At 42.0% G+C, this 27,100-nt stretch overlaps 1 protein-coding gene and 1 long non-coding RNA gene across 3 annotated transcripts in view; one reads left to right on the top strand and one right to left on the bottom strand.

Annotated features, from left to right (window-relative positions):
* The first annotated feature begins 245 nt into the window (after window positions 1-245).
* LOC134211292 (uncharacterized) lies at window positions 246-1,138 on the top strand. Its single transcript, XR_009978993.1, has 3 exons — window positions 246-346; window positions 1,007-1,037; window positions 1,100-1,138. It is a non-coding gene; the product is annotated as an uncharacterized LOC134211292 (long non-coding RNA).
* A 2,015-nt stretch (window positions 1,139-3,153) lies between these two features.
* LOC134210799 (bromodomain-containing protein 4-like) overlaps window positions 3,154-27,100 on the bottom strand; it is a 194,656-nt gene continuing 170,709 nt past the window's right edge. The window contains exons 2-4 of one of the 2 annotated variants that reach the window (XM_062687077.1): window positions 25,969-26,293; window positions 22,938-25,878; window positions 3,154-4,446 (exon numbers count right to left, since the gene is read on the bottom strand). In XM_062687077.1, coding sequence (XP_062543061.1) covers window positions 4,092-4,446; window positions 22,938-25,878; window positions 25,969-26,293 — 3,621 coding nt within the window. In that variant the 3' untranslated portion in view covers window positions 3,154-4,091. Of the gene's footprint in view, window positions 4,447-22,937; window positions 26,294-27,100 lie in introns of both variants that reach the window. The other variant, XM_062687076.1, reaches the window with a different exon arrangement.

Here is a 27,100-nt window from a genome sequence, read left to right as displayed (position 1 = left end):
AAACCGTGTTTTAAGCGCGTTTAATTAATATTACCTTTATTATGTAAGAGACCATTAACTCTTCGAGACATTTGATTAGTAAGTAAATGCGCTTCTTTGAAGGTATTTAGCTTACTGATCAATCCCCCTAAAAGTGAGATAAAAATTTTCTTTTTTCTGCTTTACAATGAACAAGGTTAATGTCCTCACAAAAGTTGTAGTAAAAGTTCTCCTGAAAAACTTTGTCGAAGACACCGAGTTCGTAATTTCATTACTTTTGAAGATTTGTTACGTTTTATTCCGACAACCCCCTAAAAATGGTTTTTCCATCATAGCTTTTTTATTTTCAATTCTACATTTTTTGCATGTTCTAGAAAGTTATAGATAATAACAAAATACGTCGTTTGGTGGTAATTGCACCTTAAGAACTTGAAAAATAAAAAAGTTATAACAGTTTTAATGGATTTTTTAGTCATATTTGATGTAGTTGTAACTAAGTATAGGGCAAATTGTGGCAAACAATCTCATACGCATATCAAAGTACAAGTAATGGACTTTAATTTAATACTTAAATTGTCGAGTTGTAAGCGAATGTAAGACATGTTTGATCAAATAACTTTTATTGCTTTATTAGAAGTGTATTAATGAAAATGCATTCAAGAAGTTGCTTTGCTTTTTTAAGATACTACACAAAATAATTTTAAAGCATTAAATTCGCTAATCGATGTAGCTATTTTCACTGTCACTATTGTCTTTGTTTATGCTGCTATATGAAAAGTTCTCCTTTTCAGAAGAGTTTTTGCGTCCTCTGAAAACGAATATATCGCTTTTTTATGGGCCATCCACGAGTTCTATTTATAAACGGTTAAGATGAAACGAGTAGCATATCCAAAACATCACGGTCCATTGCTTGTCTTGAAATTTTTCTGGTGCTGAGTTCTCGATATCTGCTTACCGGATAAAATATGTAAATAATATGCCATAATCAGCCATTGTTTGGTGCCGATTGGTCAGCTGTCTGAAGAAGTGCAGGAAGCCAGAAACAAAGATTGGAAAAGGTAATTTTCTTACAATTTCTTCGATATGAGCATATTATTTACATAGTTCATCCGGTAAGCAGATATCGAGAACTCAACAAGCAACAGACAAGCAACGAACCATCATGTTTTGAATATGCTACTCGTTTCATCTGATCCGTTAATAAGTAGTATTCGCGGATGGCCCAAAAAAGCGAAATATTCGTTTTCGGAGGACGCAAAAACTCTTCTGAAGAACTTTTCAAATAGCAGCATAAACAGTGACAACAGTGGCAGTGGAAATAGCGACAGCAATTAGCGAATTGAATGCTTTAAAATGATTTTGTGCAGTATCTTAAATAAGCAAAGCAACTTCTTGAATGCATTTTCATTAATACACTTCTAATATTACAATAAAAATTATTTGTTCAAACATGTCTTACATTCGCTTACAACTCGACAATTTAAGTATTAAATTAAAGTCCATTACTTGTACTTTGATATGCGTATGAGATTGTTTGCCACAATTTGCCCTATACTTAGTTACAACTACATCAAATATGACTAAAAAATCCATTAAAACTGTTATAAATTTTTAATTTTCAAGTTTTTAAGGTGCAATTACCACCAAACGACGTATTTTGTTATTATCTATAACTTTCTAGAACATGCAAAAAATGTAGAATTGAAAATAAAAAAGCTATGATGGAAAAACCATTTTTAGGGGGTTGTCGGAATAAAACGTAACAAATCTTCAAAAGTAATGAAATTACGAACTCGGTGTCTTCGACAAAGTTTTTCAGGAGAACTTTTACTACAACTTTTGTGAAAACATTAACCTTGTCCATTGTAAAGAAGAAAAAACAAATTTTTTATCTCACTTATAGGGGGATTGATCAGTAAGCTAAATACCTTCAAAGAAGCGCATTTACTTACTGATCAAATGTCTCAAAGAGACCGTTACGCTAAATTGCATAATAAAGGTGATATTAATTAAACGCGCTTAAAACACGGTTTTAGCCACTGTGCGGTTGTCCTCTACGGACATTAAACATGGACATGGAGGACTTGCAAGCACTTGGAGTATTCGAGAGACGGGTGCTTAGGACCATCTTTGGCGGTATGTAAGAAGACGGTGTGTGGCGGCGAAGAATGAGCCACGAGCTCGCCCAGCTCTAAGGCAAACCCAGTATCCAGAAGGTAACTAAAGCCGAAAGCGTACGATGGGCAGGGCAAGAATGCGGACAGCAACTCTGCAAAAATGGTGTTCGCTTCCGATCCGGCAGGTACGAGACGGCGTAGAGCGCAGCGAGCGAGGTGGGCAGATGCAAAACGACTTGGCGAGCGTAGGGCGCATTCGAAGATGGAGAGATGCGGCCTCGATCCGTGTATTGTGGCGTCAAATTGTTGATTCAGTTTTATCTGTTTAGATGAAAACTAAATAAATGAAATAAACATGAAAGGGACAGCCGACAAACTAGATATTATGGCACGCATCAGCAGACAAAGACGAAGTACATGATAAGCAGATGCTTGAGAGAAGACAAGGTAGGCCACTCACCATAAGTTTGTATAGGTGGTGACGAAATCACGGTGGTTGAAGAATTCGTGTACTTTTGGCTCTCTTGTGACCGCCAAAAACGATGCCAGCAGAGAAATTCGAAGACAGGCCGTACTTTAGACTTCGCCGGACACTCCGATCAAATAGAATTCGCCGCCGTACCAACCTGACTATCTATAAAACGCTCATTAGACCGGGGTAGTCCTCTACGAACACGATAGCTGGACGATGCTCGTGGAGGACCAACGCACACTTGGACTTATCGAAAGAAAAGTCTCCAAAATCGGTCGACTACGGTGTCATAATGTTGTACAATAAATCGGTGAAAACGATTCTAGATAGCGATGGGTACAAGATTCGAGGTGCGCAGCGAGAAAAGTCAATCGATACAGTACAGACGTCAATTTGCTGACCCTTCGTAGACTGCGTGGTTGGCGACGGACAGAGCTGAATAGAGATGACTTTTTTGCACGAAGAAGTTATCATTATAGTGACAAATCTGTGCAAAATCTGTTGTCGAAACAATGATAGTCATTATTCAAAATAGGATCGTTGTGATAGTTCTACAGATTACCTACACCTAATAAAAACATCATATTTGTATTCATATATTTATTAAGAATAGTTTCAGCAGTTACAGGGCATCTTGGTAAAGAGCTTAGAGTATATGTGTCATTTTGTATCTCGTGTAGCATCATTGCAAGCAAGTTTGAACAGCTTGAAACCTTAATGGAATACTGTGGTAACCGAATTCAATTTGAAGTTCTTTCCTAGAATGAAATATGGAATTCCTGTAGATATTTGTGTTAGTACTTTTTACAAAACATGCCATAATTTAATTAAATACGTTCTCTCACTCATAACAATTTTGATTTCATTCCCGAAATTTGTAACTTTACAGCTGAGCTTTTTCTTTGTTGACCAAAAGAAAACTTCACTAATCCTACTGACTGTCAATGTCATTTTGCGGTCCCTAGCTAACAGCTCGAGTTTGAAACTCTCCTTCTATTGCTTCTATGGTGATTGAGGCTTAACAAAGAGTAAAACTACGTCCTAGCCATACACTTTATTGGGCAAAATACCCGGGTTCCCAGATAAGGGCTCTATTTGTCTAATTTTCTATGTGTGGCAACTTTCGAACTGTTTGGCTTCCCTCAAGGAAAACCTGTATCTTATCATAGGCACTATTTACAATAGATGTGCTAACCAACAGAAAAAAAAACAATTTGCTCACTTCAAGCAAAGATGTTTTCTGCGGTTGCAACTTCTTCTAGCGGTGTCGAAATCATTGATTGTATTTCATGTGTTTTTGAAAAATACTACAATATCCTAAACAGCTTTCATACGCTCTAGCATTCAACGGTCAGCGGTATTATGCAACTTGTTTCTCTCTACTTGCTAGCGATTAGCTCTAAAGAAGAAGAAATTTGAACTATTTATAAAGTTTGTTTGGCTCTCGCATTCACTCTCTCACGCATCCATGTTATCCAACGCTTCCACGCATCAACAATCTCATTTGGCACGTGTTGGGCCGCCTAGTTCTTGATACTGCTGTACCCGGAGTTGATCTGTATTCTTCGGTGCTTGCTGTTGATCGGATACACGTAGATGGGCTTATGCTCCGAAGCGTCCGCCTGTTCGTCCGACTCGGCCTCCTGGTCAACGTCCTGGTCTTCGTAGGATGATTCCTCCCCACCCCGTAGGTCCTTCTCGGAGGCTTCCATCTGCTCCACAATTCCACTGTCGACGACGGGCAGCTCTTCCAGGTTTTGCGTTTGGGCGTTTTCTTCGGCTACCTTGACGAAGGCCTGCGACAGTTCACCGTTCAGATGTGTGACACCCTTGGTGGCGATGTCGTACATGAAGATTTCCTGGACGTCGTTCTCGTTGCTGGGGATTGGGAAAGTGAGAACATTATGAATTGGCAAGATGTATTTATTTAGTGTTATGTTTGACTATATAAACTCAATACAGTATATCTAAATCATACGAATGACGTAATATTCATTGTCAACGTAGGAACAGTCGCTGGGCGTTAGCACGTGGATTCTTCCCAACAAATTTTTCGTTCTCGCATTACAGGAAGTTGTGGGCACCACTTAGAAGGACCTCAAGTGTGGAAAACAGGAGTAAACCAGAAACACTGCAAAATCGAAGAATAAGCTATCTATAAGTGCTTACGTATAGGACTACATTCAAAAAAACCCTGATTGATCCACCTAGCAGTGTTTGTGCCTTTCTCGTACATATACTAAAAAAAAAAGTGAGAATTTCTTAGCGTGTTTTTTTTTGTATATAAATCGTATTTTGGCCATAACTTTTGATCCCACAGTCCGATCTGGCCAATTTTCAATGGGAAACAATGGGATGGGATTCCCCGACTTATTGCAAACAAATCGGATCAAGATAAGTTTCTAAAAGATGAGTGAGTTTTATTTTGCGCACATACATACACACACGCACAATGCACATACATACACACAGACAGACATCATCTCAACTCGTCGAGCTCGTTGAACTCGTCGATTTGTATATAACACTATGGGTCTTCGGACCTTCTATCACAAAACCGTCTTGGAAGTGAATATTAGAGTGAGGCGCAGCTGTATGGAAAAACGCAAACTTCATCCAATCAAGTGAGATCAAGGTTTTTCTGAAACGTTTTGGGACCCCAATCAACTGTGCAAAACATGGGCTCGATTGGTTGCGTCCTCGCTTCCCGCATCGCGTTTTAAATTAATATGGAGATTAGTATGGGAAAGCGTAGTTTTTTTTTACATTTTTGCTCTTAGCAGCTTCAATTTATCGTCAATCACGTGACTCAATTCGTTGGCATATGGTCTGAAGGATGCCGAAAGACTTTGCCGAAGGAGGTGCGTAGGTGTAAGGTCTACAAAAAATGTTATTACGCTTCGAAAACTTATTGTTCAAACCATACGCAAGAAATCAATGCTTCTGCCAGGACTACTGGGCAGCCAATAGTTGTTAGAATGCAAAACCCTTCTTCCTTTTTGTCGGAATTTTACTTCGTGAAATGAAAAGCCGTATAAGATAAAAAAATTTGAAATAACACTCAGTTAAATTATTAGTCCACGTAGTTCGGCAGTGCTGGCAGAATGAAAAAATTTTTGCATATGGTTTGAACAATCAATCTTCGAAGCGTTATAACTTTTTTCGTGCACGCTCCAGCAACGTACCTTTTTACAGCAAAGCTTTTCGGCATCCTTAGGGTTACACTTTAACGCATTGTGCCACTTAGTTTAGCGGAAAGCGAAGAAAAAATAAATCGGGCCAAATTTCTGCACAGTTGTTTGGGACCCAACATAGTTTCAAAAAACCATTGATTTGAGAAAAATGACCATGACGCTCCACTCTAATGAATATATTTCCAGAAATTAGTTTTCATTATAAAAAAAAATCACAAAGCTATCTCAAAGATAAATTAGTAAAGGGGATTTTTTAATTTATTCCAAAGCTTTTCGAAAGTTCGCCAAATTGGGTACTTTAGTACTAGAGTTTGGATAATATCATATATTTTTGCGTTCCCTTTCTACTTGGATTCTATTCAAAGAGGAATTTAAACTATTTGTTATTGAAAAAAAATATCAGTTCATTTTTCACAATAAGTCTTCGGCTTGTTATCACGCACCAAGAAACCAGCCACGTTGGCGGTAGTGCGCAAACGTCAAACACAAAACAAAATCGATGGAGGTGCCATCGGCTGCTGATTGACCACCCACAAGCTGTTTCTCTGCTTTAGCTTAGCTTTAGCTTAGCTTTAGCTTAGCTTTAGCTTAGCTTTAGCTTAGCTTTAGCTTAGCTTTAAACAACTTTAAACAAGCTTTAACTAGCTTAGCTTTAAGCAAACAACTGGCAAGCTTTAAAGCTTAGCTGAGCTTAACAAGCTTTAAGCTTTAAACAGCTTTAGCTGAGCAGGCTTTAAACAGGCTTTAGCTTAGCTTTGACAGGCTGAGCAACAGGCAGGCTGAGCAGCAGGCTTTCAGGCAAGCTGAGCAGGCTTTGAGCAGGCTGGGCTGGGCTGAGCAAGGCTTTGACAGGCTGAGCTGCTTTGAGCAGGCTGAGCTGAGCAGGCTGAGACTGAGCCAGGCTGAGCAGGCTTTGGGCGGGCTGGGCAGGCACAGGCAGGCAGGCAGGCTGAGCCCAGGCTGGGCAGGCTGAGCAGGCTGGGCAGGCTGGGGCGGGCTGGGCGGGCTGAGCCAGGCTGGAGCTGGGCGGAGCTGGAGGCTGGGGCAGGCTGGACTGGCAGGCTGAGCTGGGCAGGCTGGCGGCGGGCTGGGCAGGCTGGGACTGAGGGCTGGCACAGGCTGGGGCGGCAGGCTGACGGCGGGCAGGCTGGGGCAGGCTGAGCGGCTGGCTGAGGGGGCAGGGGCTGGGGCTGGGGCAGGCAGGCTGAGCGGGCTGGGGCTTTGAGCAGCTGAGCTGGGCTGGCAGGCTGAGGGGCTTTGAGCAGGCTTGAGCTGCTTTAGCTGAGGCCAGCTGGCTTTGACTTTAAGCGGGCTGAGCTTCATGGGCAGGAACAGCTTTAGGCTGGAGCTGAGCTGAGCAGGCTGAGCCAGGCTTTAACAGCTTTAGCAGGCAACAGGCTTTAAGCAAGGCTTTAGCACTGGGCAACAGCCCAGGCTGACAACAGCTGAACTTTAGCTGGGCTTTAACAACTAGCTTAACTTTAACAGGCTTTAAGCTTACAGCTTTGGGCTTTAACAACTTTAGCTTAACTTTAACAGCTTAGCTTTAAACAGCTGGGGCTTAGCTTAAGCAAGCTTTAACAGCTTTAACAGCTTTAACAACTCTTAAGCTTTAAGCTTAGCTTTAACAAGCTTTAGCTTAGCTTTAGCTTAGCTTTAGCTTAGCTTTAGCTTAGCTTTAGCATACTCTGATTCCAAATTCATAAAAAAAGCGGCCTCGGAAGAAGTAATCATTTTCTTTATAATTTTTAAGAAATATATGACACGTCACTATTCAGCTGCTATCAAACTTTGGCATATAGATTTACTTATTAGTTATTACTCGTACTTATCTTTATTATAAAAGTTCATTGTGCACATACCATGATATCTAAATAACTTAGATGTTTTGGAATGTTGGATGGTACCGATGGGTCAACAATAATTACTTCTTCAATGGAACTCAATCCAACAAAAATGAGGATGCATATTCAAGCTGGGCTTTCCTATAGTTTTAACATTATTTTACTCTCTGGAAAGTGGAGCTGGAGACACATAATTATTATAATTATTCCAATTCCATAAAAAAATCTTATTGAATGTCTCCCATGAAAACCTCTAAGAAATTAAAAGTCTCGTTTTCTTTTTATTTATCAAAAAAAAAAATTCGTCGGAATTTCAAAATAGAAAAAAAACTTACCTACTAACATGGTGAATTAGGTTGGTTGTCTGTTTTCTATGTTCATTTCTTAGAATTTCATCAGTTAACTTAATTTCAATCGCCACGTCAATTAAGCTTGCGAGAAGGCATTTCAAATTCAGTTCATTTCAAATAGTTCTGCTATGGTCCAAATTGGCTTGTAAAATGTCATCTGCATGTCATTTGACTAATTTGTTCATAACTTTCTTTAGAAGCAAAATTTCTTCCATAATTTTGAATGTACTCATAACGTTTGAGTAGGGTTATATTTTTGTCCAAGGGTACATTGCTCTAAGTATAACATCAAAGGCTGGAGAGTGAAAACTCTCCAAAATGTCACGTGTCATTTGACATAATGTCATTTGAATGACATTTTGCCTCCCACGCCCCAGATTACATATTTACAACAAAGTCTCGTTAGACAAAGTTGTAGGCCCATTTAACCGCTATAAGTTCGTCATACAACATGAATTGACAGCTACCTTCTGAAAAAAGTTCTGGGAAAATTATACAAACGAATGCAAATGACATTTTACAACACTGGTCCAATGCACCGAGTTCATCATTGACGTTTGAGCGGTGCGCTGTTTACTAAGAATGAATACTTTTTCATTCATCGAGTTCATGCAAGTGTTCATTTTTAGTAAACATCGCCCGTCTCAAACGTCATTGTGTTCATTCGGTGCATTGGACCATTAGTAGCAGTAAGAGGATACTCTTGGCCAGCGTATCTACGTCAGAACATATGAAGTCCCCATTTGAACGGTTCCTGGGTTAATCACTAGGAAAAACCTGACACGTCTCATAAGCGGTTTGGGCCATGGAATGTATGATTCCCAGAAAAAATCTTTTGGAGAAAGACTGATTACTGTAAACCAGCGGTTCTCAACCTGGGGTACATGTACCCCTGGGGGTACATGTACCCCTGGGGGTACTTTCGATGGCCAGGAAGTACCTCGGACAAAAATGCTTAATGACGGATGTATTACAATTCCAATGAAAATTTCTTTTATAATTTTCTATAACTTTCTTTCTAGGTGATCTTATGCTGGCATTTGTATTGCAATGGAAAGCTAGACGAATGACCCTACTATTAGCCAAGAAATTATATTAATTTCGTCAATTTGGGAAATTTTATTGACAGTTTCGCAAATTCGACATTTTTGGACTTTTCATTTTGTGATTCGGTTGTGGGCACCCTTGAAAACTTGGCTGAAAATAAAGAAGGAGGAATGAAAACCACCTAATTTAAAGAAAAGGAATAATTTGATTATCCTAGTAGAGAGAAGGTACTAAAAAACTCAGATCAATCCACATAGCAGTTATCAAGCCTTTCTCGCGCATTAGGGAGAATATTGAAAACAATCACATAAGAAAAGTTTAACATTGTACTTCAGGTAAATGGATTTCATTTTTTCCATTGATTTGCGTTTATTGCATTAAAAAAAACCCTGAATTATCACCCTAGCGGTAATGGTGCCTTTCTCGTTCAATATTAAAAAAAATATTGAAGTATAAACTAAATTTGAATGACATAGTTTCACGGAATAACATGAATCTCAGACAACTTTTTGGAGAGCTAATATCTTGTTAGTTTTCAGGTCCATTTTGCATATATTTCATGAGTTATTCTTATTTTCATCCACAGCGAAAAAAATAGGGAGTACCTCAATGAATGTTAAACTTTTAAGGGGTAACTTTTATGAAAAAGGTTGGAAACCGCTGCTGTTGACTACGAGTAGCGATTAATGCTTGCAAGATTGCGAGAGCCGATTTGATAAGGAAGAAGCAGCTGATTTGAGGCAGTAGTGCGAAGGAAGGCAGCACATACCGGCTTATTTCGAACCTGTCTTCGAGGTAGAACAAAAATCCCATTAACCTCTACCTGACACTATTCCATTCAGGCCAAGAATGCTGCAGAAAGTATCTGGACATAGTAGTACACGCAGAGTCTCCAGTCTCCACTTTACCCTACCTTTCCGAACAAAGCCGGAGACACCGGAACACGGCATATTATACTGTCCGCCATGGATAGAATAGCACGAGATAGGATTTTATAGGGCAGCGCTCGTAACTTCGTACAGAAAATGTGCAAAAAACAGCATACATGAAAATAGGTGGGCAGAGCGGTAACATAGATCATATTTTCGCTGTAGCGAAAAATGATTCATAGACCAGCGGTCATTACACACTTACTTTACACAGCGACCATAGAAAAAGTATTACGACACGATACGTTATGGAGGAAATTCCGCCACCATAGAATTTTTTGTCGGAGTAGACTAGGTCCTGGGACACGGCAAAGTAGATCGTGTCGTGGAGTAGTACTGGTTTCGGGTTATCGGAGCACCATTGATTCAGTTGATCTGGAAAACACCTAAGAGATGTTAAGAGTGGTAAAGGTTACGTAACAGCATTCCACGAAAGTAAATGGACGGTTACAAGGAAAATTCTACCGCTGCGGAACTTCCTGTCGAAGTCCTGTCCGCTGTCGGGGATCTTCTAAGTATCCCAAGATAAATCCGGGAGATAAATGGCTCAACGATAAAGTGTTTTGTTACGGCATGAGAAGAAAGCGAGAAGACTTGCAATCAAATTGGAAGCTAAGTTTTGGTAGTTTCCGCCGCTCGGATATCTTCTAGGTGGCTAGGTAGGCTAGATCCATCACCGGGCACAAGACCGAGTAGATCGTGAAATCGGATTGGATACTTTGTACCGGCTTCGACACTCAATCGGTTACCTGATTAACCCTTATGTGAGTGACGATTTTTCCCACCGTAAACGGGTGACGGGGTACCCGGGTACCCAACCGCCTTACAATGGGCATTTATGTGTCTGTGGGTGTTTGTATGTGTGTATGTTGGTGTGCATCGCTGTGTCTATGTATGCGCTTGTGTGTGAGTGTGGTTTCAAAAAACAGGTTGAATTCAGAGGCCACCGGGTGGTCCCCTGGAAGATCCGGAACACCCGTAAAAATGGTCAATTCGTAAATTCCATCGTAAAGCGACGGGATTTTTTTAGAACAATTTTCTGCTGAACCCTGAGTATGGAATCGATGCTTTGACCTACATACGGACCATTGTGTCCACTGGGTGGTCTCCTGGAAGATCCGGAACATCCGTAAAAATGGTCAATTCGTAAATTCCATCGTAGAGCGACGGGATTTTTTTAGGATTGTTTTTTTGCCCAACCCTGAGTATGGAATTGATGCCTCGACCTGCATACGGACCATTGTGTCCACTGGGTGGTCTCCTGGAAGATCCGGAACATCCGTAAAAATGGTCAATTCGTAAATTCCATCGTACAGCGACGGGATTTTTTTAGAATTATTTTTTGCTGAACCCTGAGTAGGAAATTGATGCTTTGACCCACTTCCGGCCTTTGTGTCCACTGGGTGGTCCCCTGGAAGATCCGGGACATCCGTAAAAATGGTCAATTCGTAAATTCCATCGTAGAGCGACGGGACTTTTTTAAAAGGTTTTTTTGCTGAACCCTGAGTATGGAATTGATGCTTCGACCTACATACGGACCATTGTGTCCACTGGGTGGTCCCCTGGAAGATCCGGAACATCCGTGAAAATGGTCAATTCGTAAATTCCATCGTAGAGTGACGGGATTTTTTTGCCTTTCTCGTACAACTAAGTTGTACCGAAAGGCTATCATTTCACTCCGAAAACGAACTTTTGATAGAAGCCTCTGAGACCCATAGTATTATATACCAATCGACTCAGTTCGACGAGCTGAGCACATGTCTTTCTGTCCGTGTGTATGTATGTGTGTATGTGTGTGTGTGTGTATGTGTGTGCGTATGTGTGTGCACAAAAGCTATGAAAAACATTAGACAACTTTTCGTATAGTAATCCTTAACCGATTTTCTCGCAACAAGTTTCATTCGACAGGGGACAAAGCCTTGTTGATCACTATTGAATTTGATAACGATCGGTCATTGCGTTTGAAAGTTATGAAGAAAATGGTACATCGGACCATATATACTCCATATAAGGTTGGTGTCTCAACTAAATGCGAGAAAGGCACCACCAACGCTAGGTGGATTAATCTGGGTTTTTGAATTATTTTTTGCCCAACCCTGAGTATGGAATTGATGCTTCAACCTGCATACGGACCATTGTGTCCACTAGGTGGTCCCCTGGAAGATCCAAAACATCCGTAAAAATGGTCAATTCGTAAATTCCATCATACAGCGACGGGATTTTTTTTAGAATTATTTTTTGACGAACTGAGTATGGAATTGATACTTCGACCTTCATACAGACCATTGTGCCCACTGGGTGGTCCCCTGGAAGATTCGGAACATCCGTAAAAATGGTCAATTCGTAAATTCCATCGAACAGTGACGGGATTTTTTTAGAATTATTTTTTGATGAACCCTGAGTATGGAATTGATGCTTTGACCTGCATACGGACCGTTGAGTTCACTGGGTGATCCCCTGGAAGTTCCAGAACATCCGTAAAAATGGTCAATTCGTAAATTCCATCGTAGAGCGACGGGATTTTTTTAGAATTATTTTTTGCCCAACCCTGAGTATGCATACGGACCATTCGACCTGCATACGTTCCATTGTGCCCACTAGGTGGTCCCCTGGAAGATCCGGAACATCCGTAAAAATGGTTAATTCGTAAATGCCATCGTACAGCGGCGGGACTTTCTTAGAACCATTTTGCTGAACCCTGAGTAGGGAAATGATGCTTTGACCCACTTCCGGCCTTTGTGTCCACTTGGTGGTCCCCTGGAAGATCCGAAACATCCGTAAAAATGGTCAATTCGTAAATTCCATCGTATAGCGACGGGACTTTTTTCGAAGGTTTTTTTTTGCTGAACCCTGAGTATGGAATTGATGCTTCGACCTACATACGGACCATTGTGTCCACTGGGTGGTCCCCTGGAAGATCCAAAACATCCGTAAAAATGGTCAATTCGTAAATTCCATCATACAGCGACGGGATTTTTTTTAGAATTATTTTTTGACGAACTGAGTATGGAATTGATACTTCGACCTTCATACAGACCATTGTGCCCACTGGGTGGTCCCCTGGAAGATTCGGAACATCCGTAAAAATGGTCAATTCGTAAATTCCATCGAACAGTGACGGGATTTTTTTAGAATTATTTTTTGATGAACTGAGTATGGAATTGATACTTAGCCCTTCATACAGACCATTGTGCCAACTGGGTGGTCCCTGGAAGATTCGGAACATCCGTAAAATGGTCAATTCGTAAATTCCATCGAACAGTGACGGGATTTTTTTAGAATTATTTTTTGATGAACCCTGAGTATGGAATTGATGCTTTGACCTGCATACGGACCGTTGAGTTCACTGGGTGATCCCCTGGAAGTTCCAGAACATCCGTAAAAATGGTCAATTCGTAAATTCCATCGTAGAGCGACGGGATTTTTTTAGAATTATTTTTTGCCCAACCCTGAGTATGCATACGGACCATTCGACCTGCATACGTTCCATTGTGTCCACTAGGTGGTCCCCTGGAAGATCCGGAACATCCGTAAAAATGGTTAATTCGTGAATTCCATCGTACAGCGACGGGATTTTCTTAGAACCATTTTTTGCTGAACCCTGAGTAGGGAAATGATGCTTTGACCCACTTCCGGCCTTTGTGTCCACTTGGTGGTCCCCTGGAAGATCCGAAACATCCGTAAAAATGGTCAATTCGTAAATTCCATCGTATAGCGACGGGACTTTTTTCGAAGGTTTTTTTTTGCTGAACCCTGAGTATGGAATTGATGCTTCGACCTACATACGGACCATTGTGTCCACTGGGTGGTCCCCTGGAAGATCCAAAACATCCGTAAAAATGGTCAATTCGTAAATTCCATCATACAGCGACGGGATTTTTTTTAGAATTATTTTTTGACGAACTGAGTATGGAATTGATACTTCGACCTTCATACAGACCATTGTGCCCACTGGGTGGTCCCCTGGAAGATTCGGAACATCCGTAAAAATGGTCAATTCGTAAATTCCATCGAACAGTGACGGGATTTTTTTAGAATTATTTTTTGACGAACTGAGTATGGAATTGATACTTCGACCTTCATACAGACCATTGTGCCCACTGGGTGATCCCCTGGAAGTTCCGGAACATCCGTAAAAATGGTCAATTCGTAAATTCCATCGTAGAGCGACGGGATTTTTTTAGAATTATTTTTTGCCCAACCCTGAGTATGCATACGGACCATTCGACCTGCATACGTTCCATTGTGTCCACTAGGTGGTCCCCTGGAAGATCCGGAACATCCGTAAAAATGGTTAATTCGTGAATTCCATCGTACAGCGACGGGATTTTCTTAGAACCATTTTTTGCTGAACCCTGAGTAGGGAAATGATGCTTTGACCCACTTCCGGCCTTTGTGTCCACTGGGTGGTCCCCTGGAAGATCCGAAACATCCGTAAAAATGGTCAATTCGTAAATTCCATCGTAGAGCGACGGGATTTTTATAGAATTATGTTTTGCCCAACCCTGAGTATGGAATTGATGCTTCGACCTGCATACGGACCATTGTGTCCACTGGGTGGTCCCCTGGAAGATCCAAAACATCCGTAAAATGGTCAATTCGTAAATTCCATCATACAGCGACGGGATTTTTTTTAGAATTATTTTTTGATGAACTGAGTATGGAATTGATACTTCGACCTTCATACAGACCATTGTGCCCACTGGGTGGTCCCCTGGAAGATTCGGAACATCCGTAAAAATGGTCAATTCGTAAATTCCATCGAACAGCGACGGGATTTTTTAGAATTATTTTTGATGAACCCTGAGTATGGAATTGATGCTTTGACCTGCATACGGACCGTTGAGTTCACTGGGTGATCCCCTGGAAGTTCCAGAACATCCGTAAAATGGTCAATTCGTAAAATTCCATCGTAGAGCGACAGGATTTTTTAGAATTATTTTGCCCAACCCTGAGTATGCATACGGACCATTCGACCTTTATACGTTCCATTGTGTCCACTAGGTGGTCCCCTGGAAGATCCGGAACATCCGTAAAAATGGTTAATTCGTGAATTCCATCGTACAGCGACGGGATTTTCTTAGAACCATTTTTTGCTGAACCCTGAGTAGGGAAATGATGCTTTGACCCACTTCCGGCCTTTGTGTCCACTGGGTGGTCCCCTGGAAGATCCGAAACATCCGTAAAAATGGTCAATTCGTAAATTCCATCATACAGCGACGGGATTTTTTTTAGAATTATTTTTTGATGAACTGAGTATGGAATTGATGCTTTGACCTGCATACGGACCGTTGAGTCCACTGGGTGATCCCCTGGAAGTTCCGGAACATCCGTAAAAATGGTCAATTCGTAAATTCCATCGTAGAGCGACGGGATTTTTTTAGAATTATGTTATTGATACTTCGACCTTCATACAGACCATTGTGCCCACTGGGTGGTCCCCTGGAAGATTCGGAACATCCGTAAAAATGGTCAATTCGTAAATTCCATCGAACAGCGACGGGATTTTTTTAGAATTATTTTTTGATGAACCCTGAGTATGGAATTGATGCTTTGACCTGCATACGGACCGTTGAGTCCACTGGGTGATCCCCTGGAAGTTCCGGAACATCCGTAAAAATGGTCAATTCGTAAATTCCATCGTAGAGCGACGGGATTTTTTTAGAATTATGTTTTGCCCAACCCTGAGTATGGAATTGATGCTTCGACCTGCATACGGACCATTGTGTCCACTGGGTGGTCCCCTGGAAGATCCGGAACATCCGTAAAAATGGTCAATTCGAAAATTCCATCGTACAGCGACGGGACTTTTTAAGAAGGTTTTTTTTGCTGAACCCTGAGTATGGAATTGATGCTTCGACCTACATACGGACCATTGTGTCTACTAAGTGGTCCCCAGAAAGGTCCGGAACATCCGTAAAAATGGTCAATCATGATGAAATTTACGAATTGACCATTTTACGGATGTTCCGGATCTTCCAGGAGACCACCTAGTGGACACAATGATCCGCATGTGGCTCAAAGCATCAATTCCATACTCAGGTTTTGGCAGAAAATGGTTTTAAAAAAATCGCGTCGATTTACGATGTAATTACGAATTGACCATTTTTACGGATGTTTCGGATCTTCCAGGGGACCACCCAGTGGACACAATGGCCCGTATGAAGGTCGAAGCATCAATTCCATACTCAGGGTTCAGCAAAAAATAATTGAAATATTTTGGCTTTTTCAGTCTGATATATTCAAACGGGTTTATATTTGCATTGCCCGACGTTTCGGCCCGTCGTCACGTCGGGCAATGCAAATATAAACCCGTTTGAATGTATCAGACTGAAAAAGCCAAAATATTTCAATAAACACCCCAGTCGAACTGTAAGCAAAAAATAATTCTAAAAAAAATCCCGTCGCTGTACGATGTAATTACGAATTGACCATTTTTACGGATGTTCCGAATTTTCCAGGGGACCACCCAGTGGACACAATGGTCCGTATGTAGGTCGAAGCATCAATTCCAGACTCAGGGTTGGGCAAAAAATTATTCTAAAAAAGTCCCGTCGCTGTACGATGGAATTTACGAATTGACTATTTTTACGGATGTTCCGGATCTTCCAGGGGACCACCCAGTGGACATAATGGTCCGTGTTTAGGTCAAAGCATTAATTTCATACTCAGGACTCGGCAAAAAATAATTCAAAAAAATCCCGTCGCTGTACGATGGAATTTACGAATTGACCATTTTTACGTATGTTCCGGATCATCCAGGGGACCACCCAGTGGACACAATGGTCCGTATGAAGGTCGAAGTATCAATTCCATACTCAGGGTTCAGCAGAAAATTATTCTAGAAGAAATCCCGTCGCTGTGACCACCCAGTGGACACAATGGTCCGTATGTAGGTCGAAGTATCAATTCCATACTCAGGGTTCAGCAAAAAAACCTTCTAAAAAAGTCCCGTCGCTCTACGATGGAATTTACGAATTGACCATTTTTACGTATGTTCCGGATCTTCCAGAAGACCACCCAGTGGACACAATGGTCCGCATGTGGCTCAAAGCATCAATTCCATACTCAGGTTTTGGCAGAAAATGGTTCTCAAAAAATCCCGTCGCTGTACGATGGAATTTACGAATTGACCATTTTTACGGATGTTCCGGATCTTCCAGGGGACAACCCAGTGGACACAATGGTCCGTATGTAGGTCGAAGCATCAATTCCATACTCAAGGTTCAGCAAAAAAAATAATTCTAAAAAAGTCCCGTCGCTGTACGATGGAATTTACGAATTGACCATTTTTACGGATGTTCCGGATCTTCCAGAGGACCACTCAGTGGACAAAATGGTCCGTATGTAGGTCGAAGCATCAATTCCATACTCAGGGTTGGGCAAAACATAATTCTAAAAAATCCCGTCGCTGTACGATGGAATTTACGAATTGACCATTTTTACGGATGTTCCAGATCTTCCAGGGGACCACCCAGTGGACATGAAGGCCGGAAGTGGGTCAAAGCATCAATTCCATACTCAGGGTTCGGCAGAAAATGGTTCTAAAAAAATCCCGTCGCTGTACGATGGAATTTACGAATTGACCATTTTTACGGATGTTCCGGATCTTCCAGGGGACCACCCAGTGGACATAAAGGCCGGAAGTGGGTCAAAGCATCAATTCCATACTCAGGGTTCGGCAGAAAATGGTTCTAAAAAAATCCCGTCGCTGTACGATGGAATTTACGAATTGACCATTTTTACGGATGTTCCGGATCTTCCAGGGGACCATCCAGTGGACATAAAGGCCGGAAGTGGGTCAAAGCATCAATTACCTACTCAGGTTCGTCAGAAAATGGTTCTAAAAATCCCGTCGCTGTACGATGGAATTTACGAATTGACCATTTTTACGGATGTTCCGGATCTTCCAGGGGACCACCCAGTGGACACAAAGGCCGGAAGTGGGTCAAAGCATCAATTCCATACTCAGGCTTCGGCAGAAAATGGTTCTAAAAAAATCCCGTCGCTGTACGATGGAATTTACGAATTGACCATTTTTACGGATGTTCCGGATCTTCCAGGGGACCACCCAGTGGACACAAAGGCCGGAAGTGGGTCAAAGCATCAATTCCATACTCAGGCTTCGGCAGAAAATGGTTCTACAAAAATCCCGTCGCTGTACGATGGAATTTACGAATTGACCATTTTTACGGATGTTCCGGATATTCCAGGTGGCCACCCGTTGGCCTCTAGAACACACACACCTCCAAAAATATGTACATGCACTTGAGCAGCCTTTGTCCCAGTGACATACGCAATGATTCATATAATCAAACACTCATATAACTATACAGGCCCTCTGTTATATTATTGGGTACCCGGGTACCCCGTCACTCGTTTAAGGGGTATAAATAGTTTTCGACCCCTAATAAGCGCTCTAATCGCAACCTGGACCTCAAACTTTGCCCATCGCTTCGTCTCAACATTCTACGAGATGTCAGAAAGTTTCAAAGTATTTGAACTTATCTACAACAAGTTATTTAACTTTCAATATCAGAATGGGTACCCGGGTACCCCGTCACTCACATAAGGGTTAAGAGTTTGAAAAAGCTTCGGGTTCGCGTTGGTCTATAAATATGACCTTCTTCTTATTGGCATGACATCCCCACACTGGGACAAAGCCGCCTCGCAGCTTAGTGTTCATTAAGCACTTCCACAGTTATTAACTGCGAGGTTTCTAAGCCAAGTTACCATTTTTGCATTCGTATATCATGAGGCTAACACGATGATACTTTTATGCCCAGGGAAGTCGAGACAATTTCCAAGCCGAAAATTGCCTAGACCGGCATCGGGAATCGAACCCAGCCACCCTCAGCATGGTCTTGCTTTGTAGCCGCGCGTCTTACCGCACGGCTAAGGAGGGCCCCCTTATAAATATGACTACCAAGTAAAAGTATTGTGCCGGTTTCTGGAGAGCTTCCGCTGTCGGAAGACTCCTTTTCAATACAGGAGAAATCCGCTGCCGAGGATCATCTGAGTAGGTTGCGACCAGGTCTAGACCTAATGATTCTTTAGTAATGACTCAAAAATGTAGTGGCTCTTGATAGCACGAGAAGAAGAGCCAAAGAGCTCAATGGATTGGTGTTGCTTACTAGCACAAACATGAGATCCTCAGGGCTCAACAGTTCCAAAACTAGGGAGGGCACCCAACAGCTTGTAGGGAATACTTCATTAAGTACAGCCTGTCTCCCTGAAGTAATGCCGTAAAGTAGTTTTTAGTGGATATTAGATTGAAGTCCAAGGAAAATTTAATGGATGGAATCAATCACGACTCTCTAGCACAATGCCGTGTGATAGTTTGGCATCTACCAAAACACTTGTGCTGGGACAGTGCTGGGATTACTGCTTGTAAAATACACATTCACACATGTACATATGAACGGGCAGACATTTGCTCACTTCGTTGGGCTGATTGAAAGTCACTGAGTCCTATAAAAAGTTCGGACCATCATCAATAAATATTTGGAACTCAATGCATACAAAAAACAGGGAGTACGCGAGAGCCATATTGTCCCTGCAAGCATACCTGTTATGAAATCGAATAATAGTTTCTCGAAAAAAAAAACAAATCATTTGTGGCTTATTTTTTGCAGCTTTTCCGCTGGAAATGCTCTGAAGTTTCTAAGAGAAATTGTGTAGTCTTTCCAAAATAAAAATGTTTAGGATCTTATCTGACAATTGTTCGGAATTTTCACGCGTAGTTCAATAAGTATTCTTCGGAATTCCACTGCAAATCCTTCAGAAAATGTTCAAAATTTGGACATCAGTAAAAAAATCAAAATATCAAAATATCTAAGAATAATTTTTCAGAATTTCCATAAGAAAATCTTTAGATTAGGCCCGGGATATTATTTTTTGAAGCCTCGTATTTTAAAAATCAAAAACAAAAACCGAAAAAACGCGTTTGAACCGGCCAATATTCACCCGATGTTCGTTCAAAACCGGTCAAATGTTAGGCCAATCTTGAACAACAGCAATTTTTCGATTTTCTGTTTAAAATTTTGAAAATACTTAGAGGCGTCAAAAAATGTGGATGCTTTGGGAAAGTTGACCTTAAATAAAATAAAGAATCGATTGAGCGAATATTTTTTTTGACGGGAAAGGTCAATTGACCAAATTAACGTTTTTGCCAAAACAGTATTATGCCGAAACGGTTTGGCTGGAAGCGACAAACGACCGAACATGAAATTTCGCCGAAAGACCGTTTGCTTCAATGACCATTCGGCTAAAAATGCCTTTGGTCGAAATGTTCGTGTCATGTCAGAAAGACATTTGACCGAAAAAGTCGTTTGGCCGAATAGGTCATTTGTCCGAAAATACTGTTTGGTTGAAATAATCGTTTGACAAAAAGCGGCATTTGACCGGGTCATATGAATGGGTCACATTGCCAACAATAGTGAATGTTAAAAGTGAGAATTTATTAATGATCATTGAGAAGAGAGAAGTAAGAAACGAGAAGCGTTGAACGATAAGAAGCAAGAAATATGAAGTGAGGCAAATCACTTCTAACTTCTCTCTCCTCTTTTCTTACATCTCTCTGAAATGCGAAAAGCGCGTAGCGAGAAATAACAAATGAGAAGCAAGAAATGAGGAGTAAAAAGTGAATCGACTTACTATTATTATTATACATATACTACACTTATTATACCTCATATCTCACTTCTCATCGTAAAACGTGAGAACTGAGATGTAAGAAATGAGAACCAAGAAATGCGGAGTGAGAAGTGAGACGTTTCTTTTTTCTTGTTTCTTTTCAATTTTCATTTCTCGCTCCTCTCAGATATAAAAAGTGTAAAGTCAGATTATAGTTAGAAGAGAGAAATGATAAGTGAGAAGTGAGAGAAGAAGTATTCACCCCTCATTTCCCGCTTCTGAATTCCCGTTTAACATTTCTTACTTCCCACCTCTTAATTATCAATAATCCCTTCACACTTTTCCCATTCACTGTTGTTCGGTCAAACGTCATTTTCGGTCGTATGACCCGTTGGTCAATTAGCTTTTTCTGCCAAAGGTCATTTTCATAAAAATGATTATTTCGATTAAACGGCATTTTGGCCAGCTCGGACGAACGTGATATGTCGCTAAACAATCCTTCCCCGTTGAATAATTTGATTTCAAAACATTAAGAAATTATTTAGAGTGTGCATAGGAAGTTGTTCGAATTCTGAACAGATTTTGTTTAAAATCTCCATGGAAGATTGTCCGGTATGTCCACTTGAAGATTTCAGACAAATTTTAGCAGAAATTTACTCGGTATCAGTGTTGGTAAAATCTCAAATTTTCAAATCTAATGAGTGATGCAAATCAGGTCCGAGTCAAATCTTATCAGAATCATGGCCCAGTTAAACGCTCATGATTCTACACGCGGTTTGCACTATTGCATGATTTAGACGATTTATGCTTTGTCAAATACTTAAAATTATCATTTTCTGCCTAAGGTGAACTGCGTTCAAATTTAATTCCTAAACTACGTCACGCTTACAGACGCACATACCTTAAAAAGCAAGCGACAGGCAATAGCAAAAATCAGTTGTTCATCGTTAATAAGTTGCAGCACGCATGAAAAACGTTTTTTTTTTATTTTTGATGCTAATCACCTATAAATTGACATTTGTGTCGCAAAAACGCAAAGTGAGAGCTAGGACGGCCATTGTGGCAGCCAATTTTGAGCTCTGACGTGTTTGTCCTTAAAGTAATGGATTATAAGTCCATATGTAAAAACTACGCTCGAGATAGTTTTCGACGCATTTGGAGCGAAATCATTTTTCGGTGAATACTTAAGAGTCATGCTCTCCCTGCAGAAATGCAACCAAGTTTGCTCGTGCATGAAGCTTCGATAATTGAAATATGAGTATGATTCTACCAACACTGCTCGGAATTTCGAAAGGAATATTTTTGTAATTTTCACTGGGATTTTTTTTGGAAAACTCCTCGTAATTTCAAATGAAACGTATTCAGAATTTTCAAGAAAATCATTGGTACATATTTTCACGAAAAATTCTCTGGAGTTTCAACGGAATGTTTTGGGCAAAATTCCACGAAAAAATCTGCAGACTCCCGTAAATAAGAATCATCGTGGTAAATTAAAGATCAGCGTCGCGCCGATACAAAAACTGTCGGCAGCTGTGGCGCACACCTTTACACCTCCCCGACCCCAAAAAGCATACAAATATTCACGCCGATCGGTTCAGTGCACTGGTTTCCGAGTCTATAAGTGTCAGACATTAGTTCATTTTCATGTATATAGCTTTCAAGTGTATCATCTTAGCAGTGTCAGACTGTATTTCGGTAAATTTCTTATGGATTGCCAATGGAAAGGAAAGTTTGTTGGAGTACAAATAAAAAGTTTTAGCGTTATAAATCGGGAATCTCTACGGAATTTTCATACGGAAAATTCTTTGGTATTTCAACTTGATATTCTTCAAACTTGCTTTCCACTTGCATGTCTTCGTAATTTGCATTGAAAATTTACAGATTTCTGCGAATTTGAACTGGCGTGGATAAGGCGCGCCTGTACAAAAATGTCAGCGATAACGCGATGTTAAAAATTGTCGGCAGCAGTGGTGCACAGGAAGAATGGAATCCATCAGCAATTCCACTAGTTGACTTCAAGATCTGGTTTCAGCAGCCGTGGACAGAGTACTATTTTGAAATTTTTTTAAATTGATTTTTGTTTTGTTCGATTTTGATTACCTAATTTGATTTTGTGTTGTTTGGAATTTGATTTTGTTTTGATATTTTCAGAATAAAATGGATTAGAATAACTGAATCACTTTGAACTTGATTGATCTCCACATTATTTCGAAATATGGAAAAGTCTACTCTAGTTCAAGGGGATGGGATTCGGTTAAATATACAAAAGTACTGTGAGGGGAAGGGTCAAGGTATATGTGAAAATTTGGTCCACGTGGTTTATGGACAGCCCCAAAAGAAATTTTCCACCCAAGAAAACCCAACACTCACCGAGTAACAAGAAGAACAACGCTCTGCAGGTCGACATCGGTTTTGCCCTCGCGCTCCAACCACCGCTTGAAGTTCTCCGTCGATGGTTTCTTGATCAGCTGCTTCAACGCTTCGCCGGCAATGAATTTGATTTTCTGCGAGTCCAGTAGCGTATCCCGCTCGAATCGTGACTGTTCGGATTCTTCCTCGTTGGAGGCAAAAGACGACGACTGCTCCGCCTCGGCGTTGATCACGAAGTTCCGATTCGGCATGATGTTGTCCACCGGGGCCAGTACGACCACACTGGAGATACGTCGACCCCGCAGTTCGACCGCATCCGGAATCGGGAATTGGGCTCCGTTAATTTTCAACGGCAGGTACCGGTTGTAGGCTTGTTCGTTCTGCTCGGGATTCGCTGCTCCAGCAGTGATGTCAACCGATGGCAAAATGGTCGAGTCCTGTTTGATGTACCGATCGGTGACGTTCTTCTGGCTGGACGAGTCGAATCGTACGACCTTCAAGTCAACGTTCTGCTTCTCCGGCATCGTAGCTGACAGTTGCTCTTCGTAGTTTGATTTACTGCGCTTGTCCTTGGTGTCGTAATTTTTGGAGATAAACTTTTCGGCTACCTTTTCGCCGTTTGGCTTAACGACGGAGACCACATTGCTGGAACCGGCCAGCTGCGATGCACCTCCCGAGCTGAAGAAGTTGGCCAAATGCTCTGGCGGTAGGTTTTCCAAGGCAGTCTCTCCAAGCTTATCGTAGTCCAGGACGCTGATATCGGCATTGTCGAGAATGCCGGACGAGAGCAAATGTTGACGGATGTCATCAGGGACTTCGTCGGGAAGGTCTAGGATGGCTTTCTGCTTCTTTTCTGAGCTAACTGCGGATGCTGGGGTGGTGGTCGTGGGGCGCTGGGTAGTGGTGGTTGTGGGAAGGAGTGGAGTCGTTTTGGAATAGGTAGCAGATGAGCGAGTGCCAAATGTGGGCTGGGATTGTGGCTGGTATTGTTGTTGGGGTTTGGGGGACGATGAGAAGGTGGGACCTCCGTTCCAAACGAAGTTCGTTTGCTGGGCGGGTTGATGCCGTTGCGGTTGAGGCTGAGGTTGTGGTTGAGATTGCTGCGATTGGAAGTTGCTACGAGGAGAGACGTTGATGAGTTGTGTGACCTGATTGGCCACCCGAAGACTTTGGTTGATTGGTTCGGAGTTCGGGATGATCTGAGGCGTTGGGAGGGGTTTGCTGATGTACTGCTGAGGAGTTGGAAGTGGAGGAGCTGAACTAGATTGTGCATAGTTCTTCGGAAGGGTGTTTTCCAATTGTGGGGCTACTGAGTGACTGATCAGTTCTTGGGAAGGTTGGATGTTGTATGTGTCAGTGGACAAGAAGCTTTGTTTCCGTCCGTCGGGTTTGATGTGTTCGGTGATGTGGGATTCATATTTGGGCACACTTTGGACAAGCTCGCCTCCAGCGGGCAGAATGTTACGAAGGTTGTTTTGGTGATCGGAGCTGGAAGCTTGGTAGTCAGGCGTCCGAGTGGGGCCAAGATTTGGAGCAGCTTGTTGGACGAGTCCTCCTTGGACGGGCCGTGGAATTTCCACAAAGTTTCCGCGATATGCTGGGCGATTGTTTTCTTGGAATCGAGTTTGTTGTGGTGGTTGAGGTGGAGATTGTGGTGCAGGAGGAGGAGGAGGAGGTAGGTTGTGATGGGGAGGCTTGGGTGGTTGAAGAGTTTGTTGATGCTTGTGGAAATTGTTGAAAGGTTGATTGAATTGATTTTGCTGAGGAGCTTGAGTGTATTGGTGCCTTAGCGGAGGTTGGTTATTGATGTTGTGCAGTGGGATTGGAATGGGTTTGGGTTGAGCGGGCTGTTGTTGGAAGTCTTGAGGCTGAGGATGACGAAGCTGCTGAGGCTGTGGGAAAAAATGTGGCTGGGGTTGTGGCTGAGGTTGCGGCTGAGGTTGAGGCTGAGGTTGCTGCTGAGGCTGTGGCACAACTGGGGCGCTGAAATGTACTTGCTGACGAGGTGGCTGTACGTATTGCTGAGGTTGAGAAATTGAACCCCTAAATTGCGGTTGAGGTTGGTGTTGAACGTAATTTCTACCCTGATCAAAGCTTTGGAATCGGTGAGATTGGGGTGGAAACTGCTGGAATTGATATTGTGGTTGAGGACGGAATTGAGGGGCAGGGCTCGAGGGACCGAAGCTCTGTACAAAATTTTGATGAAGCTGAGAAGATTGTTGATGGTATTGGGGTTGGCCAGAAAATGGAGCAGCAGTTGGGAAGGACCTCTGTTGGACGAATTGCTGATGCTGTTGATAGAACTGATCAGCCTTATGTTGACTAGAAAGGTGCTGATGGTAAGGTTGCGGTGCCTGTTGCAGGTGGGCTTGTTGATGAACAGTTTGATGCTGCGGTTGCGTCAGTGCTTGTGGTTGGGGCAAGGCATGACCTTGGGGAAGAGCAACGACTGGTTGAGCAACACTTTCACTCTCAGTTTCTGAAATCTGATGTCCAGCCTGATGCTTGTCCTCAATGCCAAATGAGATACGGATGCCACTGTTGCTGTGATATTTCTCTGAATCTGGATTTATGATGGCTCTCAGGGTAGTCGTCTTCAATGGTGGGCTTGGTGTAACTATAATAGGCTGATCGTGCAGTGAACTTGCGTCACCTTCTTCTTCGCTCTCGTCAGGCAATGGCTTCAAAGCAGGAACCGGGGAATCCAGCACGATTCCATGCTTGTCGTCTTTATGATACTTCACGTAGAATACTTGCACTTCTTCCTTCTTCTTTTTCTGAGAAGGGTAAACTGGCTGAGGTTCGTAAGGGGCCGATTCGTTGCTCTCCTTGATGATAATTTCAATGATCGGCTCTGGAGCTTCTAAGTAGACTGGTTGATGGTGATGTGGTCCCGACGGCTGATAATTGTGAACGGAGTTGGAGATGTCACTCTCGAAACCTGTGGGATGAACATGAGAAGGATAAAGAGGATCGTGTTCGGAGTGCTTCAAGAGCGGTTCCATCTGGACCGCATAAGGAGGAGGTTTACCGTGATATTGGTGGGACGGCGGAGGACCGACTAGCGATTGTGGATGATGGACATAGTTATTGGGATGATAGTAGGGTGGACGGGAGTCTTGGTAGGCATTCGAGATTCGACGATCCGCTCGAAATGGAACAGTCTGGTAGTAGTTGTAGCCATGGTTCCCCAACTCCAAGTTTCGCTTTCCGCGAGCATCTGGGTTGGTGGTCTCTTTTGTCTTCTCTTCGGTGACTTTTTCCTTTTTGTCGGAAGCACTGCTGTCTGCGTCTGTCGCTTTTGAAGTTGCATTTTGCGCCTCAACGCGTTGATACAATGCCAACACGGCTATCAGCTGGAAAAACAAAAGAAAATAAAATCTGATTAGAGAAAGGTGATTAGGCGGAATTCAAAACACAAAGGAGATAAACAAATTAGCCGCTATAATGACAAACAGCAACTATCGCTTCATCTCGTTCCCTGATACGGTCTCAAGTGTGGCCGTGTGCAGGTTTTTATTACCAAACACGTGCTTCTATCTCTCAAACCTGCAGAATAATGGAAAAAGACATAAAACCATATTACTTTTAATTAGAAGAAATTTGAATTTATCTTCCACACACCAGTAGCATGGATGGTGATTAAGCAGACCACCACGTCGGGTGCCAACCAACGATTATTGTCATGATCTAAAAGGTGTGTGATATGAGATTAATGATTATAAATGCGGGAATTTTACATACTGATGACAATGTTCAACACAATGCCGAAACCAAGACAGACAAGGTAAATTTTCACGGCTGAAAAGCTGAGGTTGCAAAATTCAGCTTCGTAGTTGAGTATAATACAACAATTTCAATTATGTATTATGGTCAAATGGAGTTAATTGATTAGCAATGCTAAGCATTTTAGGGAACATATCAACCCAAAGAAGAATAACCACACACAATCAATTTACCAGAAGTTGAACGGAACTCGCAATAGCGCATACTCTTATGATCGTGATCTCCGTCAACCACATTCGTCACAGCTGCCAATTAAACAAGGAAAAGAGCAGATCTTCGCTAGCTGCTCTATTACCGGGCTACCTATTGTCGTCAAATCACTGAGGCAGGGAAGACGAAAGCGAAAAGGTTTGGCCTGTCTTTCAGCGAACAATATT

The sequence above is a fragment of the Armigeres subalbatus genome, chromosome 2 (genome assembly GCF_024139115.2).
Source record: "Armigeres subalbatus isolate Guangzhou_Male chromosome 2, GZ_Asu_2, whole genome shotgun sequence".
Taxonomy (NCBI): Eukaryota; Metazoa; Arthropoda; class Insecta; order Diptera; family Culicidae; genus Armigeres; species Armigeres subalbatus.
Note: the sequence above shows the minus strand (reverse complement) of the source record. Positions and strands in the feature narration are given on the sequence as shown.